This window comes from Centroberyx affinis, unplaced genomic scaffold (genome assembly GCF_046629955.1).
Source record: "Centroberyx affinis isolate AG114_WGS23_722 - 3 ecotype Tasmania unplaced genomic scaffold, CSIRO-AGI_Caff_v1 ptg000992l_1, whole genome shotgun sequence".
NCBI classification, from domain to species: Eukaryota; Metazoa; Chordata; class Actinopteri; order Beryciformes; family Berycidae; genus Centroberyx; species Centroberyx affinis.
This window is the reverse complement of record NW_027279557.1, coordinates 92836-110404: the sequence shown is the minus strand read 5'-3', so window position 1 is coordinate 110404 and position 17569 is coordinate 92836. Positions and strand designations below refer to the sequence as shown.

The window sequence follows — 17569 nt, the reverse complement described above, 5'->3', positions numbered from 1 at the left end:
CAAAACATTACATTTGAAGTGCCTAATGTGCATGTTTACATACAAGTTTCACATTAAATAACATTTTCAGATTGTTGAATCTGCATTTCCAAATCATTAGACGTGTGGATTTTTTTGCATTTGTTTTCAGCTTTCTGAGACATTGCTCATGTAGAGTTTGGTCTTCCAATCCACAAATTCGTGTTTTTTGATGTAAGCACGCACATTAAGCACTTCAAATGCATTTTTTTATTGTGTAAAAATATTATTCTTGGAAATATATACGCAGCTGTTTCACGCTGATGATGGTTGGCATCATACATGTCTGGTGTTATTTTTTGTGTGTAGAGGACCATAGATTTATGATCGCCCTTGTTCATTTACAAGTCATGACATATATTTGTAAATTTTGTTTTGTGCATTTATTTACATATGAAACATTCCTGATTCCATGCATGGTAAACAAAATGTAGCTCAACATTGGCTGTGTCCTTTGCCCAGCTGAGCCTATTAGAAAATTTATATTCACTGTGTTCAAATAGTTATTAAAATAAATATGTAAAGGGCACAGCCAGGAAGGAAAATACCAACACATTTGGAAACAACCAAAGGACATAGTAAGTAATGGCAGGGGGCCTGAAAATATGCAGGGAAAGTGGTGTGTGTGTGTGTGTGTGTGTGTGTGTGTGTGTGTGTGTGTGTGTGCGTGCGCGTGGGAGGACACTTCTACAAGCTTGTTTTTTTCCATCAATAAGTCACGTATGAAAGTGCAATTTTAGAAAAGGAAAAAACAAACCACCTCCCCCAATAAACTTGTTCGTGTTCATCAACAAATTAATTAGGACTTTAACTAATAAACATCAATTATACACGGTAAATGAATGCAATTAACTTCTTTTAAAATCCCATCAGGCCATGTTTGAGAAAATATAACCTATCCAATTCACCCTCAATGACATATAACAGAGTCAGAGTTCACCCTAGGCTTTTTCTTGGCTGGCTGGAATGTCAGGCTGGATGAAAATAATTGACCACTGAGCAGACTGTTTCAAGTCAGCTGTCACTCTTGAGCCCATGTTTTTTGTTGCACTGTGATTCTTGAACGGCTGAGTGGGCGTTTCAAGCTAGCAGGACCAGTCAACCCATTACATTTCAGACTGCTGGTACAATGTAGTTTCTGAACTGCTTAGTCTGCCATTTCAAGCCAGATGGGTCAGCTGTCCCATTATACAGTACATATGTTGTTCAGAATAATGTTGAGGATGGAAATTACGGGGTTATTTATTGTTGAGTCTTCTGTAGGTGCAGTGGACCTAATTCAGCAAAACATTTGTAATGACAGCTGCCCACTTGATAACGTCAATGACTTTCCTCGAACATACAAGCTCAGTTTCTAGACGCCTGTGCTTATCACAAGGGACGGTTGCATCAAATCATTTATATTGATAAATGAATGTGTAAGAAAAGATCTATGAAATATACAGTATGTGTTTCATTTAAATCACAGAAAATGAGGAAACTGGAGCTTGTTGAATGTTTCTATGTTTATTTTTTATTATAACTGTCTAAATGGAATTCTCTGGTAGACATGTTTTTAAAACTGGATAGCGTAAGAAAAATGTAATACCATTGATCATGGTATAAATCACTGCAGTTTCATCATGCTCAATATTTTGTTGAGACAGTAATGAAATATTCATAATTAATTCATAAAAAAGGAGTGTGATTTTTACAGCATTGGGCTTGTTTTTCACTTAAAATTACAGCCAGACAAGCATTATAATGCGTAGATACAGTATTTATGTATTGATACACCTGAATGTTTTTTTTTTTTTTCCCTTCATTAAGAACCTATTAAGCAATTACAGGTATTATTTTACACAATGGAAAAGTAAAGCGAGGCATGCAATCAGCTAAACAATAAGCAAATAACAGTAAGCACTTATCACAGAAGCAAGCAAGTTACCTAACTAGGCGTATCTGAATAAGCTGCCAAATGCAATATTAACTAAGCACACACAACCCAGGTAGCATCACAGAAGATAGCATAATATTGTTATATATAGTTATATTTTGCATATAATAAAAGTTGGATGATAATGGATACTGATTTAGGAGAGTTTAATTACAATTTAGGAGATTGTAATTAATCAGCCATTTTTGTTGTCAATTATTTTGATTTGACATTTTCTAACACATCAAATTCCAGATTTTTGCAAAATTTACTGTAGGCCCCCAAAATGACAGGTCAGTCATGTATTTCCATCCTTGTAAATATTACATTCCAACAGCGTGGCTATGTCCCAGTGAACTTGGTTGACATGACAATTAACAAAGCTGTTTAAGCTCAAGATTAACAACAGACGCTATTAGTATTCAAATCAGTAGAGATCTGTTGAGATTGAGGCTTTTACACAGAAGGTCCAGAGATTTGTATACATGTCTCAAGTCAGAACAATTGTTTATCAGCCATTGTTTGTTTTCCATACTTTAAAGTGTAATTTGCCACAATTGTTGGCCTAACTGGCCTAACTTCCACAATTACCCATTCTTAATAACAGCTTTAATCAGCCCTAACTAACATTAGAAAGACCAGGCTGTTGAATATTTTACTTTGGCCAAGCAATGTCCTGAGGCAGCAAGCTTGCCCAGCATTAAAGTGTTGATGTTTGTGTCCATTTACAAACTACGTTTTTACAAACTATAATGGTCTGTAATATTTGTGAAAGAGAAAAATATTCCAATAATTTACCAGTCATACAGGCAAAATTGAGGGCAAAACACAAAGGAGCAGTAACTACTAAAATGATTAATTACATTTTAAAACCCAATCATGGTGAACTCCGTCCACTACTTGCTTCATGGAATGCTTAGATAGTGCTTTTTTATAGCCACTCATCTCCTCCAACCCACACACACACACACGCACAGTATCAGAGGTTTGTGTGTGGTCTGTTCTCTGCACCTTTGGTGTGCTGGTGATAGTCAACCATGACTTTTCCAACACCTTTTTGTTTTTGTTTTTGTTGTTTTGTCATTGCTCAGTAAACGTGGGTTAAAAAAGATCCTAACCTTAATGTCACACATGGATCATTACATGATTGGAATATTTATCACACAAGTCAACATTGCACAGATACAGAGAGATAGGATTAAGCAGGAAAATCCATCCATAGTACATGTTTTTAGATGTCAGTAAACCAAGTCTAAATATCTGTTTTGTTTTTTGTATTTTTCTGGCATGTTATTGACTAAATAATATTTTAAATACCTGTCTGTTAGTTGAGTGTAAAACGCTAAGAAGTGATAACTTTTAGGACAATATTAACATCCCAGCCCTCAAGAGGACTCAAATAAACATGATTCTTCTTTCTCTGATTGACGTCCATTAGACTCCTTTTAGGATGGAAAATGACAAAGCACCGGGGATTGACGGCTGTCTACTTGAATTTCTGCATTTTTTTTTATCAACTCTTCCAAATTGTATTGCCATAACAAACAAGCTCCTTAACAGCTCTGAGCTCTTTTAAACTCAAGTAAAAGATAAGAATCCCTTATCTTGCTCAAGTTACTGCCCCCAGAGTCTGCTCGGTGTGGATTTAAAATAGTTTTGTTAAATTTTGGCTAATAGTTTTTGACTGTGTGATTTATAAGCTAATCAACCCTGACCAAAGTGGCTTCCTTTAAGGAAGACAAGCCTCAGGTAGTAACGGATGAATTCCAAACGAGCCATCATTATTTTGGTGTTCTCCCTGAATGCAGAGGAAGTCTTTGAAAGTCAGAGGGCACTTACTGCTGAATCCAAACCCTATATGACTCCGTTGGGGCCTCAGTAATTACCAGTAGCATAAATATCCAGGCCATTCATGCTTTGCTGTGCACTGAGACAATGTTACCCTCTTTCACATGTTCACATTTGTTTGAGCCGCTAGCATTAGCAACTTGACGACCTGACACCATTACATTGGTCATATGATCAATTCAGCATAAACTTAGTTTGTATGCAGATGACAGCTTGTTTTATTGACAAATCCAATATCTTATCTTCTCATTTCACTGGAACTCTTGAGCAAGTATGGTAAGATTTCAAGAGTCCAACAAAAGCAGTAATTAAGTAGTATTAATTAAGTAGCAGTAATTCATTACTTAAGTAATTAAGTAATTTTTTTTTTGCATCATTTCTACCAGTAGTTAGGTGGTTGTCTCTCAGTTTAAGGTTAGGGGACACCAGCAGACAACAGCAGAGTGCCTCCTCTATCCCATTCTGCCGTTCTTTGTCCAGTGTTTGTTCTTGATCATTAAAGGAAATAATATTACAGCTCTTCTTGACAAGTAAAATGTGACAGAGCCTATTCAATTAATGGGATTTTAGCCATTGTGACTTTCTATTGACCCATATCCGTATGATAAAGGCAGACATTTGGTACATTTGGGCTGTCATTGCAAGTTTACCACACACCCTAATTGGTTATTGTAATTGGTTGGTCAGTAACTGCAAAATCAAGGCTATTAAAAGACAAGTCTGTCATGGCAACTATTACATCTAATACATATTTTGCATATTACTATTAAGCTGTCAAACTTTCCTGAATTTGACCAATAAACATTGATTGACATGTCTCATTTCCATCAGTCATAATGTTAAGTCATAGTTGGTGTGAGGCTCAGCTTTGTTGGAAAAGGTCCTTGTTTGCATAATAGTAATTACTTTTTTGCATCATTTAATAATTAACTGCCTACAAAATATTGCAGTTTTTTTTTGTCTTAAACACCTTTCTTGAATATTTTTTCTTCAAGCAGAATAGCAATTACTGCAGGCAGTTGACTGTTGTTTTAGGAGTGTGAACCATTCGAATCAGGGAAATCAAAGCTAGATTTGACATCATATAGTGCCGATGGGGCATAGTGAAACCAAGCTTTATGGGAATGTTACATGGTGCTGCTGGAGTTTTTCAGGTGTATTTTGAGGAGGAGATTTTTTTTTGTGGACATGAACATGATTTCAGTGCTTCAACATCTGGATCAAGGTGGCACACGTTTTTATGGACTTAGCTTCTTTGCACAGTTTTATGCCTGGACTCTTAAACATTGGCCTGTTGTCAGTGAGAGTGCTTAGCTTTATTATTCTTTATCTATTTATTTATAACAGCAGAGTGCCTCCTCTACCTCGTTTTACCTTTCTTTATCCAGTGTTTGTTCTTGATCATAAAAAGGAAAGAATGCTGCAGCTATTGCAGCCTGACCAAGTGAAATGCATTAAGTCTATAGGCTATTTTGCTTTGCCTAGAGGCCTATTATGCTGTGCATGAAAATGTATATTGCCCCTTTTTGAAGTCCTTATATAAAAAAATGAAATGTGCTTATCAGAGCCTTTGCTGTCATCAGGTGAATTTTAATTCATACCCCTCAAATATTTTTCTTTGTTTGAAGATGAATTGTGCTCGCCAAGCTTAGTGTGATGTGTTGGCTTGGCTGTACGTGTATGCTCCTGTATATTTTTGCTACTCACATTTATAGTCCAAGTGGAGGTATCTTAATTGACATCTGGAATAATCCAGCTCTTACTTTCCATTTTTCTCTGTTCATCAAGAGCGGGCAGAGAGAGAGATTCATCGCTATAGTGCTGGAAAAGTGAGCAACAACGTGAAGAGAGCTGTCCTTTCCTGGGGCTTCTTTTCTGCTAATAAACAACATCCAATTAGAAGGAACCCTCAAAGATCACAACATCAGTTTGCCATTTCTCCCCAGGATACAGACATCTGCTAATAACCTGCCTCTTCTCCAGAGCCACCACACTGCCAGAAGAGAAAGAAAGAGAAACTGAGAGCAAATGTTAGAAAGAATGCAAGTCTTAAAAAGTATGGAGAAACGCAAATGACAGGAAAATCAGGAGAAATACGGGGGAGGTGTCTGAAAAATAATTGCTAATTTAGCAACACATTTGTAGTTAACTAGCAATGTAAAGTTTGTTGATTGTTGGAGAGTTTGCCATTTGTTCAGTGAAAAGAACTAATGGTTGATTTTATTTGTTTGATTCTGTAACAGAAGTGGCAGTGGCATTGCAGCGTAGCTGAGCCACAGACTCATATGAGCTGGCTTGCATAGTGATGCATAGCATGGCAGTGAGTGCATGATGTGGTTTGGTTGGGGTGGGCGGTGGAGGGGGACTCTTATGTAACTTACTGCACACGCATCACTTTGTCAAACTTGTAATTAGATGTAGAGTGATGCTTCACCATTATCAGGGCCACACTGGGCTTTGGATAGAAGATGGAGGACTTATTAAGTGAGATCAGGCTACTTTTTACGAGTGATCACTAAACCTGCAGGGCTTGATTGTAAAAAAAAAAAAATTGTACAGTACATGTGCTTCTAATTTAAAAAAAAAATAAAATAAAAGGAGTAGGAGCACATAAATAAATGTAGGGACGCATTTACAAGTTAAGTGTCAGGTTTTATTTATAAACAATGAATAGACCTGTTTTATTTAATTTGTGAATGCTAAATACTGAGTCACTACTGCCATTTACATTTGTGTGTGTTTGTGACAGATAACACCACTTGCCTCCTTACAGCTGCCACTAGTGGTTGCTTTTCTTTTGCCAGGTACAAGTCACAGCAATGTAATGTGTTTCCTTGACATGTTGTGTCTCTTCAAATGGGGGTTCCCCTTCACAAAAGTTGTTGGTGAACTCTAATCAGTGGAACTTCTTTTGCCTCTTCTTGTACATTTATTTATTTATGTATTTATTTATTTAAGGGGGTTTCACACTGGCCTTTTAGTCCAAATCGGGTACGGTTCATGTAAAAAGTTGATAATGTGAAAGCTTTTTACGAACTCTAGTGCGGACCAAGGAACGAACCCGAGTTCACCTGTACTAGGCGGTCTGACTGAGTACGCAGTCTGTACTCATTCAGGAAACAAAAACGAATGCATGCGCTTCTGCTGCAACGTGATGGAAAATATATCTGTAAAGTTTGGCCAGTAGTGGGGCTGTAGTGTTGAGCTCACCTAACAGACGGCCGTGAATGATGCAATGCAATTAAAGCAGCAAATAGGCTGATATCTACTGCCTGTCTTCTCAAAAACCTTGTGAGAGCAACTTGCCTTCTGTGCATCTGCAGCATGGTGACACCAAATAAACAAAATCATTGCAAAGAATGCGAGGCGCACATTGTTCTCAAATTGTGGCATTTTCACCGATAAAGTGCATTGGATGGACTCACGTTGATGACAATTTTTTTATGCAAACACACCGCAGTTTGGCAGAATTATAGCACAGTGTGAAACCAGACGAAAGATGTGGGGGAGGTTTGGAACAATCAAACTTGGGTTCGGACTCAAGCAACCGTAGCAAATGTGAAAATGATCTTGAATACTGAAAATGTGAGTAAAATGCTTGCACTGTCGAGTCCTGACCTGGCCTATACAGTGAGTGAATTCCTATGCACACCAATGAGTATGTTATGAAGATGCTTATAAACAGCTTATCCTTGAGACCTTAACTTGGACATGAGCTCAGAACACTTTTTGCATACATGTAAACACACTCAGTATTATAGTCTCTTTATAAAACTGAGATAAGATAGCCTGTATCAAATGGTGGCCTATTACAGATAGTGGCTTTTAAATAACAAAATCCACAAGTCCACTTTCCGTTTTAGACAGTTCAAACATATCTGAACATGGCCAGATCCCTCTGAAAGCTAGAAACTGGAGAACCAATGTTCTACACTGTTTTGTCATTGAGAAAGACAGCCTGGGGCTACTCCATTTACAACAAATTGGATAAACTCGGTAGAATCTTTTTGAGCTTTAACCTCCAGCTTCATTTCATGTATGGCTAACAGTTAGGCTTGTGAAAGTGTGCTTGTATCTCTGTAAAACTCACCCTGGGTGTTGCTACTGGGTCTACAAAAGCCATCTCCCACATACTGGAGCTGCGCCAAGATTTGTCTACTCTTTCTTGATGAGAGTTGGTTCTTATGTTTAAAGTTTTCACCAAATCAACATGGAACTGTCCAAGATCTGAGAATTCTGTTTTAGGGTGACATTGCCCTCTAATATTTCAATTTGATGATGGAAACTGTAAGTGTCACTGAGTATGTTAACATATACACTGTCAACCTGATTAAGGCAATACTGTGGTTAATGAAACTTTCATGTGCATGCCTTTATCTGATTATCTTGATTAGAATAAATTCATAATCATACTAAGCGTAACCCGGTTAACACACATAGATTTCTGCTCAATCATTCTATTTATTCCTTTACAAAGTAATGTAAAGTAAAGACAACATGGCACAGTGTGAGCAGTGAAAAAAAGAAGCTGGGAAATGTGGTTCTTACGTTGGTTCCTTTAGACCATTAAATTAATCCATTTAAACCAGGTTATTCGAGAAATTGCGTTACTTCGAACCATATAAACGTAATCCAAATATTGCCTTAAGCTGATTACTCCCAGTAATCGGTGTGTTGGCGTGCATGTAAACATACGCATTGCCCTCATGGGCACTTGATAGATTTTTTTTTTCATTATACTGCACATTTTATTGACATGACGTTTATAACGCACAGAACCTAATGGATTTGAGCATCATAACTAATTCATTTTATATTTTTATTTTATATTACGACATATGCTTTATTCAGTGTCTAGAAACAGCCAGGATGCCAGGATGATTAAGCTCGTCAATATGTACAATGTCCATAGTAAGGCAAGGTAACAAGCTTTAAAAAAACAAAAAAACAGCTGATCTGGAAAAGTGGAATTTTCAAATTGAAATTCTCGGAAGCAGAGCAAGTGAAAGAGAGGGGAATCAAAAGTTAGTTGAATGAGATGCTTCACGAGTGGCCCCTTGTGTATGATGTTTCTAGCTGTAGTGTTAAGCCTATGTTCTCAGTGGATGTCTGACTCTCCAGATCAATGCAGCCTGTTAAAGAGAAAATCATGAAGAGACGAGCTCTCTTCCCTCTGCTGGCATACTGTAAGAGATAATTAGACAGCCCATTTCCATAAGATTATACTGGCCTGGGATGGAAGTGTGTGTGTGTGTGTGTGTGTGTGTTTGACTGTCAGTCTGTGTGAATGTATGTGGGGACTACATGATGGAAGTGGTTGTGTGTGTGTGTATGGGTGGTAGGGTGGAGGGTTTGGTTGGGGGGTGTAGCTGATCAAGGGAGGGCTCCCATGTGGAGGTAAAGATTACGGTCAGAGCTGACAACTTGTCAAACTCAGAAGGATTCGATGCACTGAAATACATTCATGATCATTCAAACCCATGCTTCTAAGTCCCTCAATTTCCACCACAGTACACCCTCAAACTACCTCTAAATTCGAGCTACCAAAAACACACAAACACTGATGGGTTGATGGGTTGCTCGAGCATAAAGTGAGTAAGATGCTAAGTGTGCAAAATGGTGCTTTGCTCGCTACTGCAAGCGGCTTCTGTGGTCTGCTGTGCCGGTGAACTTAGTGAGCTTTGCAATAACACTGAGACAGACAAAAGGATCTGAGGAGGCTGCGGGACACCATCATAGAGGCATTATGAGAAGATAGAGGGCTGGATGAGGAGGGGATGAAAGGATAAAGTAAAAAGCGGGTAGTGGGTGGTCATTTTGAAATCAAATGAATGCATAACACTTCAAAAAGCCAGGTATCTCATATGTTTGCAACTGATAGCCAGGTTTTCTTTATATAATCAATTATGCTCTAAATTGTCTGGAGTTTGGATTTAGTAGACCTAAGTACTAATTGTCATAATCCACTCCGCCACAGTGGAGTAAAAAGTTTAATGTATTACCTTCAAAGAGAACTAAATTTATCCACTGTGTGGAGTCCAATTGTTTTCACTGAGGGTGGGAGGAAGAATTAGCCAGTGAAATGACTTCCAAAGCTTTTAATCTACTTTGGACGGTTTGTTTGGAACCCCTTGCGGTATCTGAGGATAGCAGCAGGATGTCCACCTCCTGCTGCCTAATAGTAAGCACTGCTCTCCTTTGGCATATATCTGCTTGCATTCAAATAGACTGTCTCTCTGTCTGTCTGTCCATCTGTCTCCCTCTCTATCTTAATCGCTCTCTCTCTTTATCTACCCCCCCCCCCCCCTCTCTCTCTCTCTCTCTCTCACTCTCTCTCTCTCTCCTGTAAAGTATGCTTTGGCTGTGACATTTTGAAGAACACCATTAGTTCTATAATGACTTTTCATGGGGCGGCAGAAATTTTGTGCCATTATGAGAGATCTCATCAAATGCATAATCATTAGAGGCTCTTTTCATTGTTGTTGAAAGGCAAGGTCTGATCACATACAAGCACACTGACCTGAACTGATGGAGTTTTTTTTTTTTTTTCTTCTCATAATCTTGAAGTGTCCTATTTTCATGTATCTTGACGTTTACCCATATTGCTAGTAGTCTACCTTGTCTTGAAGTTTGTCTTGACTGATAATATCAAGTAATCTCAATGATGACAATCACTTTGTGTTAAGAAATGGCTAATAAATGAATACTGGCTACTATATATAATAGCCCTGTGCCCAGAAATCAGCACAACACACGTATTATTATGTGACTGTTCTGTAATATGCTAGAAAATGTTACATTATAGGCTGAGGACACACACACATATACACACACTCCTCACTGGCTCTTTTCTCGCCTCTCTTCATTTTCTGTTTGCGTTGTTCACCTCCTCTCTTTTTCTGTTTCCACTTTTCTCTCCTCCATTGTTTTCCCCCCTCTTTTCTTGTATCAATTTCTCAAGCCTCAGCACATCAATTTATTTACAATTTGTGTTTTCCAGCGCTCATATCAGCAAAGTAATGGGCTGGCTCGTTTAAAACACATTTGCTTTTGCGACTTTATTTTTCTAAGGTGATTTTTCATCCACAATTGTTGTTTTGTGTATGTGGGGTGGAGGGGTGGGAACAGACATGTTTGCAGCCTTGTCTGCTATATAACGGCAGAGGGAGAAAAACGGAAAATGACTTTCGAGATGAATGATTTAGGCTCTGTGTCATCAACCCCACTGAATGACTTGGGAAATGTTAGGGTGGGCTTAACAACTGTTCAGATTGGATTGGTACTGTCACATAGTGAAATGAGATGAAGATAATAATGCTTCATACCTGATATGACAGAGTATTCAGAAAATACTTATTTCAACACACGCATACACACATACACGCGGGTATTAGGAGGGCATTGGTAGGTGGTCTCAAAGAGGCCTTTAGAGGGCACTACTCCACTGAGAATAGAGCTACTGGTTAAATGTCCCTTCACAGACAAGCATACACTGATTAACAGAGCCTCCTAATCAATTACATATTTTTGTTAATCTGTATTCTTTCCAAATTTGTAAATTCATTTTTTTAAACTGCATATGCTCATGTATTGCCATGTCTCTCTCTCTGTAGGGTATGTGCGTTGCTTTGTGAAGAGCGATGGACTGGTATGTTGTATGCTGCGATGCATATGCAGAGGCAATTTCAGTGGTTCGGATTTCGAAAAAGATCTCGGAATAGCAGGAATAGAGAGGGGAGAGGGGAGAAAAGCCTAATGAAGTCTGTTAATTTGCTGCTATCAGAATGAAAGTCCCAGACTAATTATGGCCCTGGGTCATCTAGTCTGGATCACAGAGAGAGGTGGCCCTGCATGGTTCACTTTGATTAGCTCACTCACAACACAGCTCCTCACTTCATTACTCTGATCTCTCTCTCTCTCTCTCTCTCTCTCTCTCTCTCTTCCTTTTTCTCTCTCTCTCTCTCTCTCCCTCCCTCTCTCCCTGTGTCTCGCTCACTGGCTCCCACAAACCCACAACACCGCATGGGCGGAATAGTACATGCCCACACAGACCTGTCAGGCACTGGCGTGTCAGTATTACTCAGGGCAACATCAGGATGGCGGAGAGCACGCTGATACAGCGGAGAGGGAGAGGCGAGGGCAGGTGTCTGTAGTCCAAGTTGCCACCAGACACGCTGGGTGTCTGTGTGCTTTCTGTCACATTGACCGGAGTTGAGGATTTAGCAGGGGCAGAAACACACAGTACACACTGCTGGTTTGACTGTTCATCTCACCTCTGTTGTCAACTCTACCGAGTTGACAGATGTGTCGGAATGGTGGATTTGTTCACATGCTGCCGACAGCCCCCATCCTGTGCATCAGTTGTCTCATACTGGATTTTGCTTCAGGCAGTGTAGTGTGTGTGTGTGTATTGTTTGCACACCGTATTGCAAGGCCATATTTCAGTAGCAGTATCCCTGCTACTGACCCCCCCCCCCCCACCCCACCCCAAAAACAGTGATTTAAACTCTATCTGTATGATTGCCTTGATTGGCTATTGGAAACAACAAACTGAATTAATTACCCTTTTAAGCCTGCTGCCCTCTCTCCTTTCCCTTTACTCTGTGTGTGTGTGTGTGTGTGTGTGTGTGTGTGTGTGTTTGCCCCACCAATTTTTCCAATATTTACCCAACTCAACTTCCTGGAGCGATATCACACCCTCAAGTTGACTTTCCTCTTGATGAGGCCTTATTATTTATGGCCTGTTATTGTGATAAGATCATCTCTCTTAAGAAGGCACACACAAACACACACACACACACACACACACACACACACACACACACACGTCTCTGTCTCACATCTCTCTCTCTCGGTCTGTCTCTCTTACTCTCTCAGTGTTTCTCTCATTCTCATTCTATCTGTGTTTCTCTTTCTCTCTCTGTCTGTCTTACTTTCTGTCTGAATTTCTCTCTTTTTCTCTCTTACCCTCATTTACTCGCTCACTCACACTTCTGTCAGTGGTTCACTTAACTCAATCACTCCTCTGATCTCAGTATTAGTTATCTTGTACACGTTGTCTTTGTCTGACTTTTGCTGTGGTGTTAGTAGTGTGATTGGGTATTTTTCTGTGCGTGTGTGTGTGCGTGTGCACGTGCACAAAAGGGAGGGCAGTTCCAGTAAGACGTTTTCTCTGATTAGAAATCCATCCTGATAAGATGAAGTGCTGGAGTGAGTGTAGAGGGCTGAGGAGAAGAAGGGGAGGGGAAGGAGGAGGAGGAGAGTTGGGGGGGGTGTTGGGGGGGAGGGGGGGTATTTGAGGTGTTACTAGCTTGTCTCAGAGGCCTGCCTGTCATGTACAGCATCAGTCATGCTCTTTCACAGCAGTTTTATTTCATCCGCCATTCCCTTTAGTGGTTTGACGGCACAATCCACTGATACTGCCTTGTGGGAAGTGCTACTGCTTTGGAGCCGTATGTGTGTGTGAAGCTACAGATTGTCATATTTTTGTCAAGTGCTTTTAAACTGTGGCAGAGATTGGATCAAACCCAGTCAGCAGAATTATTACAGGAGGAGAGGAGCTGAGACTCTTTTAGAAATTCTGCTGTGTATCCTCATCTGACCCCATAACTAAACACTCTTGTTCTATTCTCAAGGAAAGAACAAAACTTTTACTTTCTTGTTTACCCAAAGTCCCATGAAAATATATATATATGTTTTTACCTTTTTGAATCCAGGAAAAGACAGGAATACAAATTGACATATTTATTTTGTCTTTTATTTTTCCTGGAGCGAATAATGCAGGATGCATTTTTTTTCCCCCAAAGTACACTACATTGGAGGCCAAAGGAGAATGGAGACAGTCCTTCATCTTTCTTCCAACTCTGTGCTCTAGTTTTCCTCTACTTATCTCTCCTCCTACATTCTCCCCAGTCCCTCCATCAAGTTGACATTCCTCACAGGCCTCCATTAAGAGGCCTTAACTTGAAAGTACTTGGATGGTAGACGGGTAGCACTCTATGTGCCATGGCAGAGCAGAGTAGGCCTTTCAACTGAGACTCTTTGCCTAGTGTTAGTGTCAGAGTCTACCTCCGCTGCACTGCTCTCCTGTCTTGTGATGGAGACCTGCTTTCCCTTTCTGCAGCGTCTGATCTCAGCTGCTGATGGTAACTCCGGTTTTAGCCGATGGCTCTGTTTGGAACTAATGTCTTTCTGTCACGCTTGCTCTCTGATTTCTCTCTCTCACTCTATCTCTCTAGACCAGTCATTGCCTTTTTTCGGATGTAACTTATTTTTTTCCGACAGCATGTCATCTTTTCACACAAATTAATGTTGGCACAGAAGCTCTTCATTATAGCCTAAAATACCTTGTGCAAAAGCCGCTGTAGTCACACCGTACCTGCACAGTGTCCCTGGCTGTGCATGTGTGGATTTAACTTATCTCTTCTACTGTATCCAGACCAGTGATGTGATGCAGACTCCCCACCTCTCTGCACTCACCAGTGTGTCCTTATCTCGCCCACTTCCTGGGCGATGGCGCAAAGTGATAACTACAACAGTCTGCGCTCCTTCTGATTGATTAACCAGTGACCTCTGACCCCCTGCGGGACATTTTAATTGGCTGATGTATAATGAGCAGGCTCCCCTGAAGAAGAGATGTTTTAAGGCCAGAGAGGATGGGGGGATGCTGGAAGGGGGGGCAATCTAATTAGCTGATTTAACTGATAACACCTGAGGTAGCCATGTGAGAGTGTGTGTGTAAGTATGTGTGTGCGTGCAATATGATTCCTATCTTGCCACTATCTCCTCTACGATAGAGATGGATGCAGCCCTTGCAGTATTACGTGAGGATGATTCATGGATTATGTGGCTAGCCAAGTATACTTATATGCACTGAAACAAGGTGGTTAATATTGTGTGTGTGTGGGAGTGAGAGAGTGTTAGTGTAATAGATGAGATTCTGTGAGGCTATAAGTTATGATGAGCAGATCAATACAACATCTTAATGCAGTGGGCTGGAGGCCTTCTAAGGCCGCCTCCTTATATGCATCCAAATACCCAATACCACCCAATTCAGGATTACATTCCTGTATGAATAAAGAGATCACTAAATTATGCTAGATTCATTGTCAGGTAAATATTGACATCTTGACAATTTTCCTGATTTAATTTAAGACCTATGCTGTGTGATGGCTGTCATTATTTTCACACTTGTGAGCGAGCTCTGTCCTGTCCTGTTAGACACTGAACATATTCATATATTAGTCGGGGTGAAGTGCCTTGCACAAGGGAAAATCATTTGTAGGAAGGGAAAGCGATATTGAATCACTTTCTACAACCAGATATGTTTTCTTTTGTTTTTTTTGTTTGTCTTTTTTTCCGAACATATATACATAAATAGTTATGGGAAGGCCTGCAAATTCTGATTTTTCATTTTTCCGAAGCAATGTTAGTTCAGTTTCATAATTGTTCTAATACAGCTTTGCACTGTAATAAATGCCGGTATAAATGTGAAATAAGTGAAACTCTGATATCAAGTGTAACAAATCAAACAAAAAACAAAAGACATTGAAGTGAGGGTACCGTTGGGTTCACAGAAACAGCTGTCAATTATGCCTGTTTTGATGAATTTCTGTTTTTTAATTAGTAATTTAAACAGTGTTATATCTGTCATTTAATTTAATTGAAATTAGTTTTTGTTTAAAATATTTTTTTCTTTTTTTTTCTGTTTGCAGTTTGTTCCCTCCTTCCTTGCAATTCTTCATTTAAGCTATTATATAGTACTTGTTGCTTTCCTACCTCTGTCTCTTTGTTTTGCATTCTGCCAGGGTCAGGATGTAATTATAAGAAATGTATTTTTATCTTTTGATTTCCTTTCTCTTTCCTATGCTACCCATTTTCCATTGTCCTCCTGGTCTGTTTTCTTTATTTTCCCTCTTGCTCATTCAAAGACTGTGAGGAGAGTGTACCAACAGAAGAGCCACGTAAGTCCATGGATAGTTGTGTGTGTGTGTGCGTGTGTGTGTGGTTGGGTGCGGGTGTGCATGTGTGTGGACATCTTAGCAGTCCTCTCTGCGTGAGTTCCCAGAACACCTCTTCACTTTTTAATTAGAGACAGGATCTTTGGAAGGAGACCAAGACCAAGTGGAGGAGCAGAACTGTCTGTTGCTGTGGATTAACCCTTGTGCTGTTATCCTGTCTCTGGTGTGCACCTCCTCTCCTCTCCTTCTCCTTTCCCTCTCCTCTCCTCTCTCTAGTCAAACTTGTGTAGCCCTTAATCACAGGTGCAGTCTCAAATGGCTTCACAATGCTCACATTGTCAAAGAATACATCAAAGTCAGAATGAAAACGACACCCCCCCAACCTTTGACCCTCAGTGAGAACAAGGAAAAACTCAAGGAAAAATAACAAGAAATCTTGGGAAGGGCATCACAGAGAGGGATCCCCTTTCCAGGACCTCACCTCCTCTCCCCTCTCCTCCTCTCCTCTCCTCTCCTCTCCTCTCACCACACACCATAATTACAGCACCAGACAATTACCCAGCATACTCCTGGGATGCACATTTTGTTCTCTTAATCTGGTGTCTTAAATAATTAAAACCAACCATGAACTCCCACTCCTCTTGGTGAGCATGGCTCAGGAGGATCATGAGTGCACGTGCGTGTGTGTGCGTGTGTGTGTGTGTGTGTGTGTGTGTGTGTATTCTCATTGCTTTCTTGTTTGGATTCCAGATCTAATAATGCCCCTAATATACCAGCAATATCACCATCGCTATCCCACCCACCTGCCGCCATCTGACCCAATCTAACGCTGTGTGCGTGACATTGTGCTTATGTAGTGGCCGCTCCAATGGCTCACCCATACCCCCTGTGTCAGTGATGTGATCACAGTGCTTTCCCATAATCCCTTTCTCCACACTACTCTGCTAGCGTGACATCCTGTTATGGCAGACTGTGTCATCGTTCACTTGGATAAACATGCAAACACGCACACACACGCACCGAAAAAAAACAAACAACTCATGTTTGCGGTTGAGTTTAGGCAGTGAATAAAGTCTGCATAATGACATCCTTAGTAGTCCAGTTGGGTCTCACTTGTCTCTCCCCTCTGGAGTCTTCATTACTACAGCTAAAAAAACACAAAAACAAAAAACGAAACTGGACATTCTTTACACTCCTATTCACTTCCCTCCTCCTCTTGAACCTGTACTTGGACACTGAGAAAGATGCAGGACTCTCACTCTTCATGCTGCTGAGATGATGTATATGTCAACTTTATGCATTTGTGTAAATTTTGACGTATGGCTTTGTGTGCAGGATAATAATCCTGTGTTATTTCTTCCTTCGTCAGCCAAGAGGGAAGAGGAGGATCTGGAGGAGAAGAAATCTATAAAGAAGAGAATCAAAGAGCTGAAGGTGCTCGATCCCAAGATTGCACAGAATCTATGTAAGTGTTTTTTCCCTTCCTACCCCTTTTCTTCTCCTCTCCTCTGACAGAGACTGCATGGTATTTATGCATATGTCTCTTCAAGTCACAAAGTAACAATGTAGTGTTTATTTCTGACATTTTCATGCCCGCCGTCGTCGCTCTAGCCACCACAATTCCTCACAAGATTGTTTCCACTCATATATGCCCTTTCTCTCACTTCAGCCTTCCTTCTACCCCCCCTCCACACTCTTTGCATGTTATTAAGCAACGTAATACAGCTTAGGTGAAATATTGGCAATGAAGCAGTCGTTCCTTTGCTTGTTGCCGCACCAATAAAAGCAAAGCTGAGACAAGACTTATTGTGAACCTGGCCACTGCTAC

General features: G+C 40.2%; 1 protein-coding gene across 1 annotated transcript in view; it reads left to right on the top strand.

The window, feature by feature from the left end:
• The window catches only part of LOC139646550 (protein diaphanous homolog 3-like), a 213607-nt gene that overhangs the window by 104359 nt on the left and 91679 nt on the right, over positions 1–17569 (top strand). Inside the window, 1 exon segment of the mRNA XM_071522452.1 lies at positions 17111–17206. Coding sequence (XP_071378553.1) covers positions 17111–17206 — 96 coding nt within the window.